This window comes from Coregonus lavaretus, assembly GCF_964263955.1.
Source record: "Coregonus lavaretus genome assembly, chromosome: 30".
NCBI lineage: Eukaryota > Metazoa > Chordata > Actinopteri > Salmoniformes > Salmonidae > Coregonus > Coregonus lavaretus.
Window position 1 is genome coordinate 19726398 of NC_140017.1, and position 16780 is coordinate 19743177.

Consider the following 16780-nt stretch of genomic DNA (forward strand, 5'->3'; position numbering starts at 1 on the left):
ATGCTTGATGACGATGGTGTTGGGCGCTTTCAACAAACAAAAAAATACTGGTAGCTACAGCTAGCTAGTTAACTTCTTTGGAAATGGCAGCACATCTCAAAAAGCGAGTTTACGAGGAATTTTCAAAAGTTGTCCAGGTTGGTAGACGCATGGTTATGGAAAAAAACGAAACATTCACCTTTTAACCATCGTTGTTCTGTCTATACTAGCAAACCAGATAGCTAACGTTAGACTCAGGCTGTGTCCGAGTGTTTCGTAGCTAGCTACTGTTAACTTATTGCATCCCGCAATAACATCACATAGTTTTTGATGACATCATGCATCCTCTTTCATTAACTTTAGCTAGATATATATATTATATAGGCCTCGTAGAAAAGTTGCTAACTACGTTGGGTCACAGGGATCTGAACAAATGGCCAGTGGTAGCTAGTTAGCTAGCTGGTGTACAGCCTGAGTGCCAGTCTGTTTGTGTTATGATCATGCAAATCATGAAAAGGGCAGCAATAGAGTAGGCAAGGGCACAAACAGATCTGGGACCTGGCTAGCTTTGTCTAGAGCCTTGCTATAGTTCGATCCCTACAGCTTTAGATATGCTGTTTGGCTGTCCAGATCCGTATCATCTCATATCACAAAATGAAAAATAAAAGGTAATCCATTGTCTCTGTTGATCAACAGCTTCCCCAAGAGGAGGCTCCAGCCAAGAAGCTCCGTCTGACCAAGCCAAGTAAGTCTGCAGCGCTGCATATTGACCTGTGTAAGGCCTCCAACCCCACTGATGCCCTGCAGTACCTCCTGCACTTCGCCCGCAGCTCCGTGGAGGCAGAGAGTGTGGAGGGGGTGGTGCGCATACTGCTGGAACACTACTACAAGGTATGGTGGCCCTGGCTTTAATCCTTCCATCCTCCCATCTCTTCTTCCATCCCTCCATCTTCTCCTTCTGTCCTTTCTCTTCTCTTTCTACCTTACATCTCTCTCCTCCTGGAACACTATTACAAGGTAAAGCAGCCCTCCTCTCCCTAGCTGCTCTTAGCAATGCGGGTCTATTTACATACACTAGCCTTGCTTTCAATTGTATTGGGTTGCACGGAAAGCCAGAAGTTCAATAATATTACATTTCAACGTACTGTGCCAATGTACTCTCTGCTTACCTCATGTCAAAATAAAAGTCCTGCACATGCGCCATATGTGGACAAAAAATGAATAACTTGTGGGGGACTTTTATTTTGACATGAGGTAAGCAGAGAAGAAGTGGGTTTACAACAGACCAACGTTTGGAAAGTCTGTTTAATAACACAATCCTTTAGATATTTTGTGGCAAATTCCCCCCGTCATAATGACCAACCTTCCTGCCCACCGGCACAGTAAGTTGAAATTGAATTGTATTTAACTTCTGGCTTCCCGAGGACTGTTTTTGTGCAACCCAATACAATTGAAAGCAACGCTAGTGTATGTAAATACACCTGCGTTGCTAAGAGCAGATATCTTCTCCCCTCCTTCCATGGTGCCTCCTTTCTCCCCTCCTACTTCTTTATTTCTGCCTCTCCTTCTTCTATCCCTTCTTTCCCTCACATTGCTCTTGTGTCTTCCTGTAGAAAAGTGATAACTTGTAACTGTGTGTGTGTGTGTATCTATGTCTCTGTAGGAGCAGGATAACTCGGTGCGGCTGAAGATTGCCTCTCTGATCGGCCTGCTTAGTAAGACCCAGAACTTCAACCCTGAGACTATCCTAGATGACACCCTCAACACATTCAACACAGAGAGTAAGTTACACTCTGATACACACACTTAGTATCCCATATCTTCTCTGACCAATTCCATGTCTCTCTCTGTGTGTTTCTTCTCCGTGTGTGTGTCCAGAGTCCCACCAGATCCTGGCTCAGCTGCTGGACACTCTGCTGGTCATCGGCACCCAGCTCCCAGAAAGCCCTACTGTTAGACACAGACTCATAGAGGTGGCCTGCAAGGTGTGGTCTGCAAGTTTTTTCATTAATCTCTCTCTCGCTCATCCGCCTCTCTCATTGATCGCTCTCATCCCCCTCTCTCATCTTATCCCTCTAATTTCTCTCTCTCAGCACCTGTCAGATACATATTTCGGCGTGAGGAATAAATGCCTGCAACTCCTGGGTTGCCTGTGCAACGTGGACACGCCCTTAAATAAAGATGGACAGGGATTGGTTCCAGCTGTGATTGGGGGCGGTGCTCCAGGTGTGTATATTTATTTGTGTTAACTAGGGTAGTTGAGTCAACAACAATAAAAACATTTACTACATGACATGTTTATTTACTTAATTTAATTTAACCAGACTAGTCCCCTCATCACATCACCATGTCCATGTCTGTGAGAGATGTGTATGTGTGTGGGATGTGCAACAGCAGTGTGTTATCAGTGACTACTTTCCACCTTCCCTTCCTCCTCCTTTAAGGGGTGTCTGGCGGAGTGTGTGTGAGAGACGCGCAGAGCGTCATCAGTGACTACTTTGCCGACCAGGACCCAAGGGTGCGCACTGCGGCCATCAAAGCCATGGTATGACCTCACTTCCTCCTGTTACGTCCCAATATACATACTAGCATGCTCACTTAGAATGCATTCCCAAAACAATGCTTCAGTCTATTGAGTGGATATTGAGAGGCCTCTCAATAGTCTGCACTGCTCTGAAAACACAGGACAGGTGAAAGTTAGCTGGATGCCTACTCCAAACATATAGGAAGCCTCTATAGACTATTGGCATGTGTCCAGAGGCTAGATAGATTATATTGACTGATTGATTATTCAATGTTCTGCTCTTCCTTTCAGCTGCAACTACATGAAAGGGGACTGAAGATTCAACAGACCATATATGACCAGGTAGAGAGTGTGTTTGTGTTTCTTTCCAAGCCTCTATCTAGGTTGCTGTGTGTGTGTGTGTGTGTTTCTCTCTAATTGTGTGTGTCTAGGCCTGTCGGCTGCTGTGTGATGACTATGAGCAGGTGCGTTCGGCTGCCGTTCAGATGGTGTGGGTCCTGAGTCAGATCTATCCAGAGAGGTAAAACACATACAGACACACACGTACGTACACACACACATACTGGCTGTGTTCAAGAGCACTAACTCCATGATTCATTGTGGGTAAATTGTGACTGACAGACTGATCTACAAACGATAATGAGTGGTTATTTATGATGCAAGTCGATTTGTAGATCAGTCAGTCAGCAATCGCTTGCAATGTCAGCTGCAATGTCAAACAAGCCCAACACTGCACACTGACTGGGGGGATGAAAACTGCTGTGTGATTGGTGAATAAAGGTGTCATCTGTCCAATCAGCATCGTGCCTATCCCGTCATCCAATGAGCAAGTCCGTCTGGTCGACGACTCGTTTGGGAAGATCAGTCACATGGTCTCTGATGGATCCTGGGTAGTCAGGGTGCAGGCCGCCAAAACACTGGTGAGTACACACACACACAAACCACTCGTTCACATCTTACTTTACTTTTCAGATAGCCATGGTTCTCCTTTCCTCCTCCTCCACTCATACCTCTCTTCCTCAGGGTAATATGTTGCAGGTCAGTCCTCACTTCCTAGAGCAGACTCTGGACAAGAAGCTGATGTCAGACCTCAGGGTACGTACACTGTGTGTATGTGTGTAAAATGTATTTTCAGAGGAAGCATACAGCATTTTATTTGTAATTTATTTATTATAATGTATATTTCAAAGGAAATGTACGGCTCATAGGCAGGCCAATGAGATCTATGTAATCTAGATGTAATAAAGTAAATATGTAGTGTAATCTATACATATTGTTATCTACACTGAACAAAAATAGAAATGCAACATGTAAAGTGTTGGTCCCATGTTTCATCAGCTGAAATAAAAGATCCCCAAAAAAATACCATACGCACAAAAAGCTTATTTCTCTCAAATGTTGTGCACACATTTGTTTACATCCCTGTTAGTGAGCATTTCTCATTTGCCAAGATAATCCATCCACCTGACAGGTGTGGAGCTGATTAAACAACATGATCATTACATAGGTGCACCTTGTGCTGGGAACAATAAAAGGCCACTCTAAAATGTGCAGTTTTGTCACACAACACAGTGCCACAGATCTCTCAAGTTTTGAGGGAGCGCGCAATTGGTATGTTGATTGAAGGAATGTCCACCAGAGCTGTTGCCAGATAATTTACTGTTAATTTCTCTACCATAAGCCGACGCCAATGTCGTTTTAGAGAATTTGGCAGTACTTCCAACTGGCCTCACAACTGCAGACCACGTGTAACCACACCAGCTCAGGACCTCCACATCCGGCTTCTTCACCTGCGGGATCGTCTTGAGACCAGCCACCCGGACAGCTGATGAAACTGGGTTTGCACAACCGAAGAATTTCTGCACAAACTGTCAGAAACGGACTCAGGGAAGCTCATCTGCATGCTTGTCGTCCTCACCAGGGCCTTGACCTGACTGCAGTTCGGCGTCGTAAGCAACTTTGGTGGGCAAATGCTCACCTTCGATGGCCACTGGCACGCTGGAGAAGTGTGCTCTTCACGGATGAATCACAGTTTTAACTGTACCGGGCAGATGGCAGATATGGCTTCGTGTGGGCGAGTGGTTTGCTGATGTCAACGTTATGAACAGAGAGCCCCATGGTGGAGGTGGGGTTATGGTATAGGCAGGCATAAGCTACGGACAACAAACACAATTGCATTTTATCTATGGTAATTTGAATGCTCAGAGACATCGTGATGAGATCCTGAGGCCCATTGTCGTGGCATTCATCCGCCGCCATCACCTCATGTTTCCGCATGATAATGCACGGCCCCATGTCGCAAGGATCTGTACACAATTCCTGGAAGCTGAAAATGTCCCAGTTCTTCCATGGCCTGCATACTTACCAGATATGTCACCCATTGAGTATGTTTGGGATGCTCTTGATCGACGTGTACGACAGCGTATTCCAGTTCCCGCCATATCCAGCAACTTCGCACAGCCATTGAAGAGGAGTGGGACAACATTCCACAGGCAACAATCAACAGCCTGATCAACTCTATGCAAAGGAGATATGTTGCGCCGCATGAGGCAAATGGTGGTCACACCAGATACTGACTGGTTTTCTGATCCACGCTCCTAACCTTTTTTAAAGGTATCTTTGACCAACATATGCATATCTGTATTCCCAGTTATGTGAAATCCATAGATTAGGGCCGAATTAATTTATTTCAATAGACTGATTTCCTTATATGAACTGTAACTCAGTAAAATCTTTTGAAATTGTTGCGTTTATATTTTTGTTCAGTGTATGTTTCAGAGGAAACGTACGGCACATGAGCGGGCCAAGGAGCTCTATGTAATGTAATCTGTGTGTAGTGTAGTAGTGGTCCTCTGTAGCTCAGCTGGTAGAGCACGGCGCTTGTAACGCCAGGGTAGTGGGTTCGAACCCCGGGACCACCCATACACAAAAATGTATGCACGCATGACTGTAAGTCGCTTTGGATAAAAGCGTCTGCTAAATGGCATATTATATTATATTATATTATTATAGTGTCATCAAGATGGTGGCAGGACAGTTCTGCTGAGCATGTGTGTCTCGCTGTTTGTTTGTTTGAAGTGTTACAAGTGTTTTAGCAAAACCATTCATCTTCAGATATATTTAACTTGTGACACTTTGTCTTTTGTGTGTATTTGTATTTTTTGTTACATTTTATGTACTTGCTGCTATTTCCGTTTTGCCTTCTTGCCAGGTCGCCCCCTCAAAAGAGGTTTCTAACCTCAATGGGTCTTACCTGGTTAAATAAAGGTTAAATATTTTTTTGCATGTATTAATAATAATGTTATATCTCAGAGGAAACGTACTGCTCATGAGCGGGCCAAGGAGCTCTATGCGTCTGGTGAGTTCTCCTCAGGGAGGAAATGGGCTGATGATGCTCCCAAGGAGAAGGTGGACACCTCAGCTGTCAACCTGATCGCCTCGGGGGCCTGCGGAGCCTTCGTACATGGACTGGAGGACGAGATGTACGGTAAGTGTGGTTGTGTTTGGGTAAGTGTGGTGGTGTTTGGGGGGTGTCTCTGTGTGTGTATTATGTTTTCTTTGTTTCTGTAAAGGCTGTGGAGGCTCAGAGAGAGAGTGTGTGTTTGTTTGTGTGCGCGTGGGTTTTGTGTGTGTAAATTATAATGTGACACTGTGTGTTTTATCTGTAGAGGTGCGAATTGCTGCTGTGGATGCACTCTCTGCTCTTGCCCAATCATCTGCCAGCTTTGCTGAGAAGTGCCTGGACTTCCTGGTTGACATGTTTAATGATGAGATTGAGGAAGTCAGGCTGCAGTCCATCCACGTCCTGAGACAAATCTCTATTAACATCACCCTGAGAGAAGACCAGCTGGATACTGTACTGGCTGTTCTAGAGGTAACACACACACCAACACATATATGGAGACACGTACACATGCACGCGCCAACACACACGCATGCACACACACACACACTTTTCACACTTACAAGGTGAAAGAAGAACATTTCTAAATGTTAAAAATAATCAACTGAAATGTGTAACCTGTGTAGGACTCGTCTCGTGACATCAGAGAGGCGCTACATGAGTTGTTGTGTTTCACCAATGTGTCGACTAAAGAGTGTATCCAACTGGCCCTGCTGGAGCTGCTGAAGAACCTCACCAAGTACCCCACCGACCGCAACTCTGTCTGGAAGTAAGCCTGTGTGTGTGTGTGTGTGTGTGTGTGTGTGTGTCACTTTGCAAGTGATTCAATAAAAATGCTTTTAAAACTCAACATGCTCTCTCTTTCTGTCTCTTTTTCTTCATCTCTCCCTCCCTCTCCCTCTCATTCTCTCTCTAGGTGTCTAAAGTTTCTAGGTTGTCGTCATCCTACCCTGGTGTTACCGCTGGTTCCAGAGCTGCTCAGTACTCACCCCTACTTCCACACCCCTGAACCAGACATGGACGACCCTGCCTGTATCCTACACACACACACACACACACACACACACCTATACCTACCTCTGTGTTGTGTGTTCCTGACCTAGCGTAACAGATATTGCAGTGTTGGTGCTGGTGTTCAATGCAGCTCAGTCTTGTCCCACCATGACAGCTCTGTTCTCAGACCACACCTTTAGACACTACACCTACCTACGGGACAGCCTCTCTCACCTAGTACCTCCTCTCAGGGTAAGACACACACACACCCCTTTCAGACACTAGACCCACCAATCTATGTCAAGACCCACTGTGTTATAATTAAGCAATAAGGCCCGAGGGGCCGGTTTTTATGCACAACGCAATGTGGAGTGCCTGGATACAGCCCTTCGCCGTGGTATATTGGCCATATACCACAAACCCCTGAAGTGCCTTATTGCTATTATAAGCTGGTTACCAACGTAATTAGAGCAGTACAAATATGTTTTGTCTTACCCGTGGTATACGGTCTGATATAACACGGCTGTCAGCCAATCAGCATTCAGGGCTCGAACCACCCAGTTTATAATCTGTGTTATGATGCTGTGTATGTGTGTAGTTACCAGGGAGGAAGCAGGCCCCAGGTGTGAGTGGTATAGAAGGTTCCGGCAGTGTGGAGTCTGCTCAGCTGTTCCTCCAACAGAGTCTGAGCAGAATTAGCACCATACACAACCTACAGGACCCCGGGGCTCAGGACCTGCTCAACTTTACTATCAGGTACACACACACACATCCACACACACATACTATCAAAACATTGAAAACAATTTATGAAGCGAATATTTTGTGTGTGTGTATCCTCTCAGAGACCTACAGAGACTGGGGGAGCTACAGACAGAGCTGGCAGGGGCTGCTGACTTCTCTGCCACCTACCTCCGCTGCCAGCTACTGCTCACCAAGGTGTGTGTCTGGATCTGGATAGACCGGTGTCTGTCTGCATTACATTTGACCAGAATGCCCAAATCGTATAGCCTTTCCTCATCTCCTTGTCTCCTCTCCTTGTGTCCTTCCACAGGCCTTGCAGGAGAAGTTATGGACCATGGCCGTCCCCCTCTGCCTTAAAGACAACGCCATGGCAACTGCTGCTGCCAAACAGGTACACACACACACAAACAAATGTGCTTTTTTTGTAGTCTTTTTCACTTTATTTAGACGGATTTGAAATGGGGGGGATACAGGTAGATGGTAGATATGGGTTGAAGGGGGGATTGAACCCTGGTCTCCGGTGGGAAGAGGAGCATAGACACTGAGTGTACAAAACATTAGGAACACCTTCCTAATATTGAGTTGCATGCCCTCAAAACAGCCTCAATTCGTTGGGGCATGGACTCTACAAGGTGTTGAAAGTATTCCACAGGGATGCTTGCCCATGTTGACTCCAATGCTTCCCACAGTTGGCTGGATGTCCTTTTGGGTGGTGAACCATTCTTGATACACACAGGAAACTGATGAGTGTGAAAAACTCATCAGCGTTGCAGTTCTTGACACAAACCGGTGAACCTGGCATCTACTACCATACACGTTCAAAGGCACTTACATTTTTTGTTTTGCCCATTCACCCTCTGAATGGTACACATACACAATCCATCTCTCAATTTTCTCAAGGCTTAAAAATCCTTCTTTAACCTTTCTCCTCCCCTTCATCTACACTGATTTGAAGTGGATTTAACAAGTTACATCAATAAGGGTCACCTGGTCAGTCTATGTCATGGAAAGAGCAATGTTTTGTAATCTCAGTGTATATGTGTCTGGGTAGCCATTTGATTAGATGTTCAGGGGTCTTACGGCTTGGGGGTAGAAGCTGTTTAGAAGCCTCTTGGACCTAGACTTGGCGCTCCGGTACCGCTTGCCGTGCGGAAGCAGAGAGAACAGTCTATGACTAGGTTTTTTAAATTTATTTAACCTTTATTTAACTAGGCAAGTCAGTTAAGAACAAATTCTTATTTACAATGACGGCCTACACCGGCCAAACCCGGACGACGCTGGGCCAATTGTGCGCCGCCCTATAGGACTCCCAATCACGGCCGGTTGTGATTCAGCCTGGAATCGAACCAGGGGGTCTGTAGTGACGCCTCAAGCACTGAGATGCAGTGCCTTAAACCGCTGCGCCACTCGGGAGTCTTTGACCATTTTTAGGGCCTTCCACTGCCTGGTATAGAGGTCCTGGAGGGCAGGAAGCTTGGCCCCAGTGATGTACTGGGCCGTACGCGCTACCCTCTGTAGTGCCTTGCGGTAGGAGGCCTTGCAGTTGCCATACCAGGCAGTGATGCAACCAGTCAGGATGCTCTCGAGGGTGCAGCTGCCATACCAGCCAGTGGTGTTACCTCTAGACAGTAATGTGATGTGCAGAGCTGTGTGTATGTAATGTTTTGTGTGTTTGTAGATGCTGGAGGAGACGTATAAACTGGAGTTCCTATATAGTGGTCTGGAGAACAGACAGGTGGCCACCATACACCATGTCAGACTACAGGCTAAGGCCTTACAGCTAGTCCTGACTGCCCGCACCAGGCGAGGGTTAGTACACACACAAACCCCCCCCCCCCCCCACACACACACACACTCACACCTGTCCATGACTATAACTGTCAAGCAACTCAACCCCTCTCATCTCTCTGCAGAGTTGAACCTCTCATCAGTGTCTGTGAGAAATTCCTTCAGGAGGTGGAATCCTTTCAGAGGTATATTATCTTTATTTTTGCAACTATCATTTCATCTACCTATCATTTCATCTGTTTTATTTAATCAACTTTTGATATCGTTGAAAACCAAAAATACAGAATATTTGTCCTATAAAAGACAAACAGAAACTGATACATTTGTAATGAATTGGGGAACTGAACTGTTGTTTTTAGTTTATCGCCACAAGGTGGCAACATTGACCTTGCAGAAAGCACACCCTTTTCTTTTGGGATTCTGATTAATCCTGACCTCTGCCTCCAGGCTGTTTGTGGTGGAGCTGCCCCACCTCCAGGAAAGTTTTGTGGGGAAGCTGTTGGACGTGAGTCCTAGGCTATCGGCCTGCAAGCCTGGAGAACTAGTCAAGATTCTTCAGACCACATTGAGACAGAGTGGCTTCTTAAACCTTCAATTACCTAAGCAGGTACACAGAGACACAGACACACACACACACACACACACACACACACACACACACAGGTATTTGACCCAGGTGTGGTTTGTATTGACTGCCAGGTCCAGCGTGCGTCGGCGACCATCATCGAACCGACAGGAGAGTCTGACAACCCGCTGCGTTTCACCTCTGGCCTGGTGGTGGCGCTAGACATCGACGCTACGCTGGAGCACGTACAAGACCCCCACAACACTGTCAAAGTACAGGTACACAGCCTGTTATATAAAGTCTCTGGTACACACACCCCTTAGCTGCGTTATGATTCTCCAACCTTCTCCCAAAGCGTGCACTCGTACACTCACCCTCATGGATTTAAAAGGAATAACCTGGAATATAGTGGAAACTCCCTCCAGCCATGCTTACACCTAGCCAATGTAAATGCATAAGGTGGATACACCTGCACATTTCTGGATGAAGGGTAGAGAATCGGAATGCAGCCTTTGTCCAGGACCCTAGCGGTATGTATATAAGCTGTGCCCTCTCTCCTGCTGATGTATGAAGTGTTGGTACCAGCTGTAATAGTTCGCTTTGTCTTTTAACACTCTCCAGGTGCTGTATCCAGACGGCCAGTCTCATGTGATTCAGCCTAAACCTGGAGACTTCAGGAGTCCTGGACCACACCGCCACCGCCTCATCACACAGGTCTACTTGTCTCACTCTGCATGGACTGGTGAGGACACACACACTACCTGTCTCACAGCACATGGACTAGTGGGGGCACACCCACACACATTCTACCTGTTTCACTCCGCATGGACCGGTGAGGACACAAGCTCACCCCCGGCCCCTTTCTCTCTGTCTCTCTCTCTTAGAGGCGTGTCAGATCGAGGTGAGGCTGCTACTGGCCTACAGCTCATCTCGTCTCTGTAAGGCGGCGTGGAGCGACAGCAGCACTGAAAGCCTCCAGCCAGCAGAGGGTGCCACTGAGGGAACGATTCCCTTCGGCAAACCTGTCAAGGTCTTCATCATGCCCAAACCTGCCCGCCGCTGACACCAAACACACCTCTTTAAACATCCATCTCTCTCTCTCTCTCCTCTTCCTCTAGTCTTTTCTATCTTGTCTGTTGTCCTCTCCCACCTGACCTGCTAGTCCTCAGCCATTGGAGCAAACCTCAAAGCTGGCCGTTCCTTACTGCGTTAATTTTTACTAAACAATATGTTTATATTGTTAGTGTGTGACTCTGCCACTCCTGGCTGACTGCTCAACTAGAATGAGGATGTGTCCCAAATAGCACCATATTCCCTATATAGTGCACTACCTTTGACCACTGTAAAGAAAATAGGGTGCCATTTGGGATTCAGTCTGAGACTAAGCCAGAGTTTCACTGAGGTCACCTGTCTGATCTGTGTGTTACTATTCCTAGTTGCTATAGTTAAGGGCAAAAAAATATTTTTGAATGACAATAAATGAAACCAGATGACAAAAACAAGCCTTTATTCACAACAAGTCATTTCAGCTCTGTTCATTAAGGTGTTCTGAATGTTTCACCTCGCTAAATGCACCCCAGGGTTGTGTTCATCAGGCACCAAACAGAAGAAAACAGGGAGGGACTACATGGACTTGTCCAATAAGAAACGGCCATTGTCATTTTCCATTGCAAAATGTTTTGCTACGGTGTGCTTTAATGAATATGACCCTGTTGAATCGCACCAGGCTTTCAGACTTCTCCTACTGGCCACCTCTGTGGTGTGATGTCATCAGCAGGTAGAGTGGAAGACGCCACCCACCTTGGCTCCCTGGCCAACCAGGTTGTTGTATTCTGTGACGGCCTTCTCTGTCTGCAGCACTCTCAGCTCCACTCCTCTCTGTCTCATGAAGTCCACAGTTAAGGACGGGACCTTTAGAGAGAGAGAGCGGCATTCAACATTGCAGCTAACTTTAAAGGAAAACTCCACCCAAAAACTATATTTTTGCTTGTCAGCAATCAAGTTTTCAAGATATGTAACTTTCAAAATACAGAAATCATCCCGTATGATGCAATTTGCATCATATGATTCTGGGTTTTGCATCATATGATGCAAATTGCATCATACTGGGATGATTTCTGTATTTTGAAAGTTACATATCTTGAAAACCTGATTACTGACAAGCAAAAATATAGTTTTTGGGTGGAGTTTTCCTTTAAAGGCGAGTCGAGACTGACTGATCTACAAATCACCTTGCATCATAACTACTCAATATTATTTGTCGATCAGTCATTCACAATTTACCCATGGTACATCACAGTTTTGATGCTCTCAAACGCGGACAGAGAGAGAAATCAGGGGAATTGTGTAGTGGCTAGGGAAAGTGTAGGGTAAATCTGTAGGAGCTGGTGAAAGTATGTTCGTAGGGGCTAGGGAATGTGAAGGGTAGGGTAAACCGAGAGGAAGCAAGAGGTTTTACTCCGCCCAAAATCTGGCCATGAAAATAAGCCCACGAAGTGAGGAATGTTTGTATGGAGGTCAATGAGTGTCGAATTTGGTCAACAAAAAATGTAATTACATTACATTTACGTCATTTAGCAGACGCTCTTATCCAGAGCGACTTACAAATTGGTGCATTCACCTTATAGCCAGTGGGATAACCACTTTACAATATGTAATTGTTCTTATTTGATTGAAATGAAGTTTTGTAATGGTTAGGTTGTTACGAATGCAGTGATATAAGTGGACGCCCGTGGCATTTCGGCAATTTACCCCAAAACAACTTTATATCGGAGTTGTGCCGGTTGTCGTAGAGATAGATAGAGGACTCATCATGGATATAATCCATTTTAGCATGGACATTGCCATTGAGGGCTTCCACCATTTTAAAGTAGTCAACTGGGTGGAGATTCCTATGAGTTGGAAAAAATCAGCCAATTAAGAAAAATTAAATAGCCTCAATGGCATGGCCTATTGCTGTCACAGACTCTATAATTGCACAGATACAAAGATGAGTCCTCTATATATCTCTATGGCCTATTGTTCACACGTGTATCTGCCCTCATTGGCTAGAATAGTCCCACCTGATCTCACCTCCTCCCGCCTGCCTTCCATCTTTACGGACATTTATTTCCATTGTTAGAGTGGTCACTAATATCTTGTCAATATAATAAACAATCTTTGGGGTAAATGTGTATGGCTGGGGAAAGTGCAGTGGAGTAAAGTACTTAAGTAAAAATACTTAAGTAGTTTTTTGGGGTATCTGTACTTTACTATTTATATTTTTGACAACTTTTACTTTTACTCCACTACATTCCTAAAGAAAATAATATACTTTTTACGCCATACATTTTCCCTGACACCTGAAAGTACTTGTTACATTTAGAATGCTCAAGCAGGACAGAATTATGGCACCTATCAATATAACTCTTGGTCATCCCTACTGCCTCTGATCTGGCGGACTCATGAAACACAAATACCGTGTATGTAAATTATGTCTGACTGTTGGAGTGTGCCCCTGTCTGTCCTTAATTAAAAATAATATGAAAATCGTGCCGTCTGGTTTGCTTAATATAAGGAATTTGATGTATAGCTTTTACTTTGTACTTTTACTCAAGTATGACAATTGAGTACTTTTTCTACCACTGTACTTAAGTACATTGTTATTCAAGTAGTATTTTACTGGGTAACTTTTACTTTAGTCATTTCCTGTTAAGGTATCTTTACTTTTACTCAAGTATAACAATTGAGTACTTTTTCCACCACTGGGAAAGTGTAGGGTAAATGTGTAGGTCTAGGGAAAGTGTCATGTAAACGTGTAGGGAGTAGGGGGAGTGTGTGTGTATATGGGGCATACCTGCAGCGCCTCACTCATGCCCCGCCCGATGACCAGAATCTCCACCCCCTTCTGAAGCACCTCCTCCAGATCTGCAGGCTGCACTCCAGGGTGATGCTACACACATAGTGAGTGACATCATTATCGTCATATAAGTGGACATTTGAGACGCAACCCATGTCCTATTCGTTCTATTATCATCATAACTTACGTCCGTCCCAGTCTCTCTCCAGTCCCAGGCGCGGCTGCCCCCGGGCCACACCTTACAGTCCTTATAGGCAGAGGAGCAGCCCTTCACCTTCATGTGTCCCCAGGACAGGGAAGCGATCTCTGGCGACGACATAGGACAGGTCTTGTGTCTCAGCTGCTGCAGGCATATTTGGAAACAAACGCAGCTTTTTCAATGTAAAAAGTGGGCTAGCAAACCGGAGGGTTGCCGGTTTTGAATCCCAACTGACAAAAATCTGCTGGGGAATAAGCCAGTATCCTTGAGCAACCCCTTAAATGGCTCCTCAGGGGCTGCCCTGCTCAAACTCTCCAATCTGTGTGTCTTTCAGATGGGTTGTCAACTTCAGACCAATGCGCCAAGGAATATGGGTATATAAAGTATTTTTCTAAAACATAAGCATATCTAGAGAGAAACATTCCTAAAGTTGAATCCCTATGAACTATTATTAGATCGTATTTCTAATAATAGTGTTGTAAACAAACACTGGGGAACTGTAGCAAGTGCACGCAAACACGTTTTGAAACCGAACGATCATTCATGAACATGAACTGAAACTGAATAGACGAAAGTGTCGCTGAAATGTCACTTTGCTATTATTTACTACTGACTTATGTCCGTCAGTCGTGAGTGGTACTTTTCCTTACCAGTTCGTTCGCTCGTAGGCAGCCTGACTGCTACTTTCGTGAAGGGGTGTGTTCCGGATTGTTACGTCAAGTAGCTGATACTGTAGCGTTGTGGAACGTTGCAGATAGAAATGCCATGACTAGAGCTCATGTGATTGCTTATTCTACATACCAGAGAAGTATATTTGTTCTACATCATACATGTCTATCTGAACGTTAGCCAACGTTGTCTCCTGCTGAACGTGGCCATGATAACATGTGGACTGGCTAATGGTTAATTGTATTAACTGAACGTTTGAAGCAAGAGCTGTTTGTCCCACGGAGTTCATCTAATAACCATTTACTTTATTTATAAACCTTTTTTCTACATGTACTTTTAAGTTGTGTGTGTGTGAGTCCCTCCTGTTCTCCAAAAGGCTATTATACTGCCTTTAGGTTCCCATTCCTCCTGTTATGTCATTGTCAGCCAATGTGTAAACTGTCCAAAGGGGAACAATGATGCTGCAAATGTATTTGATAATAACAAATATTTTATTCTGTTTATCCACGTAAACATATGCATCACAAGCCAGCTTCCGGGCCCATGAAGCTTATTTCTAGACTTCTCCATTCTGCATGACCCACATGTAAAAATAACAGTTCTGGGTCTTTCTACAAATAATGGGGCCAATGTGTGACATTGGAATCCTAATTTAAAAATGGCTTGCAACTAAAATAAAAAATGATTTTCATGCAGTTACAGGTGTATTTAGAGTAATAAAAGTGAATATATGCAAATTGGCCCATGACTCCACCTATACAACAATGGCCTAGGACTATACATTTACATTTGAGTCATTTAGCAGACGCTCTTATCCAGAGCGACTTACAGTTAGTGAGTGCATACATTTTCATACTATACATCCTTTAAGCAGGGTAAATAAAGACATGGGCAAGTCAAATTCAAGGACTCGATCTCACCATCGCTGTTTTTATAAAGAGAAAGTAGGCTACTTCAAGCCCCTTGCATTGTTTAAAATTGCAGGTGTAACATGGTAAACAAAATGTATTTGTCATGTTATTTCATTACCAGATCATATTACATAGCTCATTATTATCCATGACTTATCAACAGCTGTAAAAAGTTGTCCAGTGTAGGAAATCCTCAGTGGTACTCTAGTTTATAGAAAGACCCTTCTGCATACAGTATGCCGCCACCACACACACCTTGGGCAGTATGGCTTTCAATATAGGAAGATACCCAGAAATGGCTTGTCCGATTCAAATTCCCTGATCACATCAAAGCAACTTCATGGCATTGTTGGCTAGTACCACTGGCGTTAGTTACAGTTTTTTTCACTTGCTAACATGCATTGGTCAAAACTGAAGTCACATTGTCAAAACTCTTCACAGTCAGTGAAACAGAAATGTATGTGGACCAAACTGTGAATCATTTTTCATTACTTTCACACAAAATGCATTCAATGACCACATTCTCCGAAATCCATGAACTCTTTCTCATTCATACTCCACCACCTGCAAAACTATATATTTGCAGCACCTTTTCAAATGCTAACACTGTTTCCAAAACTGTTAAAAACACATTCAAAACAGAATGATGGCAAATGTCGTGCATTTCTGCAGTAATCAGATTGAAACATAGAACATCTCAGCAGAATATTTAATCATTCCAAACACAGCTGATTGCAATTTCAGCTGAAAACCTGCCCAAGCGTCCTGTTTTTAGTCTTGTTACCAAACAGACAAAAGAGGACGGCTTCGGAATGATTTAGTTTGGAACATGGATCAAGGAAGACAGGTTGGTGGGGAAAGAAGAGTGGCAGGGAGAGGGAGAATGCATGGAGGACAAAGGAGAGGAAGACCAAGAGCGGTGGTCTCTGATGAGATAAGGGCCACAATTATTGACCATGTTGTAAACCATGGTCTCTCTTTGAGAGAGGCCGGTTTAAGGGTGCAACCAAATCTGCAGCGTTCAACAGTTGCATCAATAGTACGAATTTTCCGGCAAAACAACAGGTGAGATGTGCATCCTTCAATGATAAATGAACTACATATTACAGTACAATACAGTATCTTCACATTTTTACATGTACTGACATTTTGAAATATATTGATTGT

At 44.5% G+C, this 16780-nt stretch overlaps 2 protein-coding genes across 3 annotated transcripts; one reads left to right on the forward strand and one right to left on the reverse strand.

Moving 5' to 3' along the window:
- Positions 1-2: 2 nt before the first annotated feature.
- ints4 (integrator complex subunit 4) lies at positions 3-11498 on the forward strand. Its single transcript, XM_084148034.1, has 24 exons — positions 3-137; positions 676-870; positions 1643-1760; positions 1858-1964; positions 2073-2205; positions 2424-2524; positions 2795-2845; positions 2935-3023; positions 3303-3423; positions 3527-3598; positions 5816-5990; positions 6172-6377; positions 6533-6675; positions 6823-6938; positions 7018-7151; positions 7498-7655; positions 7745-7838; positions 7954-8034; positions 9322-9452; positions 9557-9616; positions 9879-10038; positions 10131-10274; positions 10618-10738; positions 10881-11498. The coding sequence occupies exons 1-24, from the start codon at positions 84-86 to the stop codon at positions 11057-11059; spliced, it is 2943 nt and encodes a 980-aa protein (XP_084004160.1). The 5' UTR covers positions 3-83; the 3' UTR covers positions 11060-11498.
- Positions 11487-14768, reverse strand: aamdc (adipogenesis associated, Mth938 domain containing). Of its 2 annotated transcripts, none has more exons than XM_084148037.1 (4): positions 14684-14768; positions 14022-14177; positions 13832-13927; positions 11487-11907 (listed from the first exon to the last, which is right to left on the reverse strand). In XM_084148037.1, the coding sequence occupies exons 2-4, from the start codon at positions 14151-14153 to the stop codon at positions 11767-11769; spliced, it is 369 nt and encodes a 122-aa protein (XP_084004163.1). In that variant the 5' UTR covers positions 14154-14177; positions 14684-14768; the 3' UTR covers positions 11487-11766. The 2 variants fall into 2 exon arrangements, with proteins under 2 accessions (XP_084004163.1, XP_084004164.1); XM_084148038.1 differs by having other exon boundaries at positions 11680-11907; positions 14022-14174; positions 14684-14740.
- Positions 14769-16780: the final 2012 nt, after the last annotated feature.

Coding starts and splice junctions, on each gene's coding strand:
- ints4 (XM_084148034.1), top strand. CDS start 84: ATGGCAGCACATCTCAAAAAGCGAGTTTACGAGGAATTTTCAAAAGTT. Junction 1,965..2,072: donor TCATAGAGGTGGCCTGCAAG/GTGTGGTCTGCA, acceptor TCTCTCTCTCAG/CACCTGTCAGATACATATTT. Junction 10,039..10,130: donor ACCTTCAATTACCTAAGCAG/GTACACAGAGAC, acceptor ATTGACTGCCAG/GTCCAGCGTGCGTCGGCGAC.
- aamdc (XM_084148037.1), bottom strand. CDS start 14,153: ATGTCGTCGCCAGAGATCGCTTCCCTGTCCTGGGGACACATGAAGGTG. Junction 13,928..14,021: donor GGAGAGAGACTGGGACGGAC/GTAAGTTATGAT, acceptor CTATGTGTGTAG/CATCACCCTGGAGTGCAGCC. Junction 11,908..13,831: donor GCATGAGTGAGGCGCTGCAG/GTATGCCCCATA, acceptor CTCTCTCTAAAG/GTCCCGTCCTTAACTGTGGA.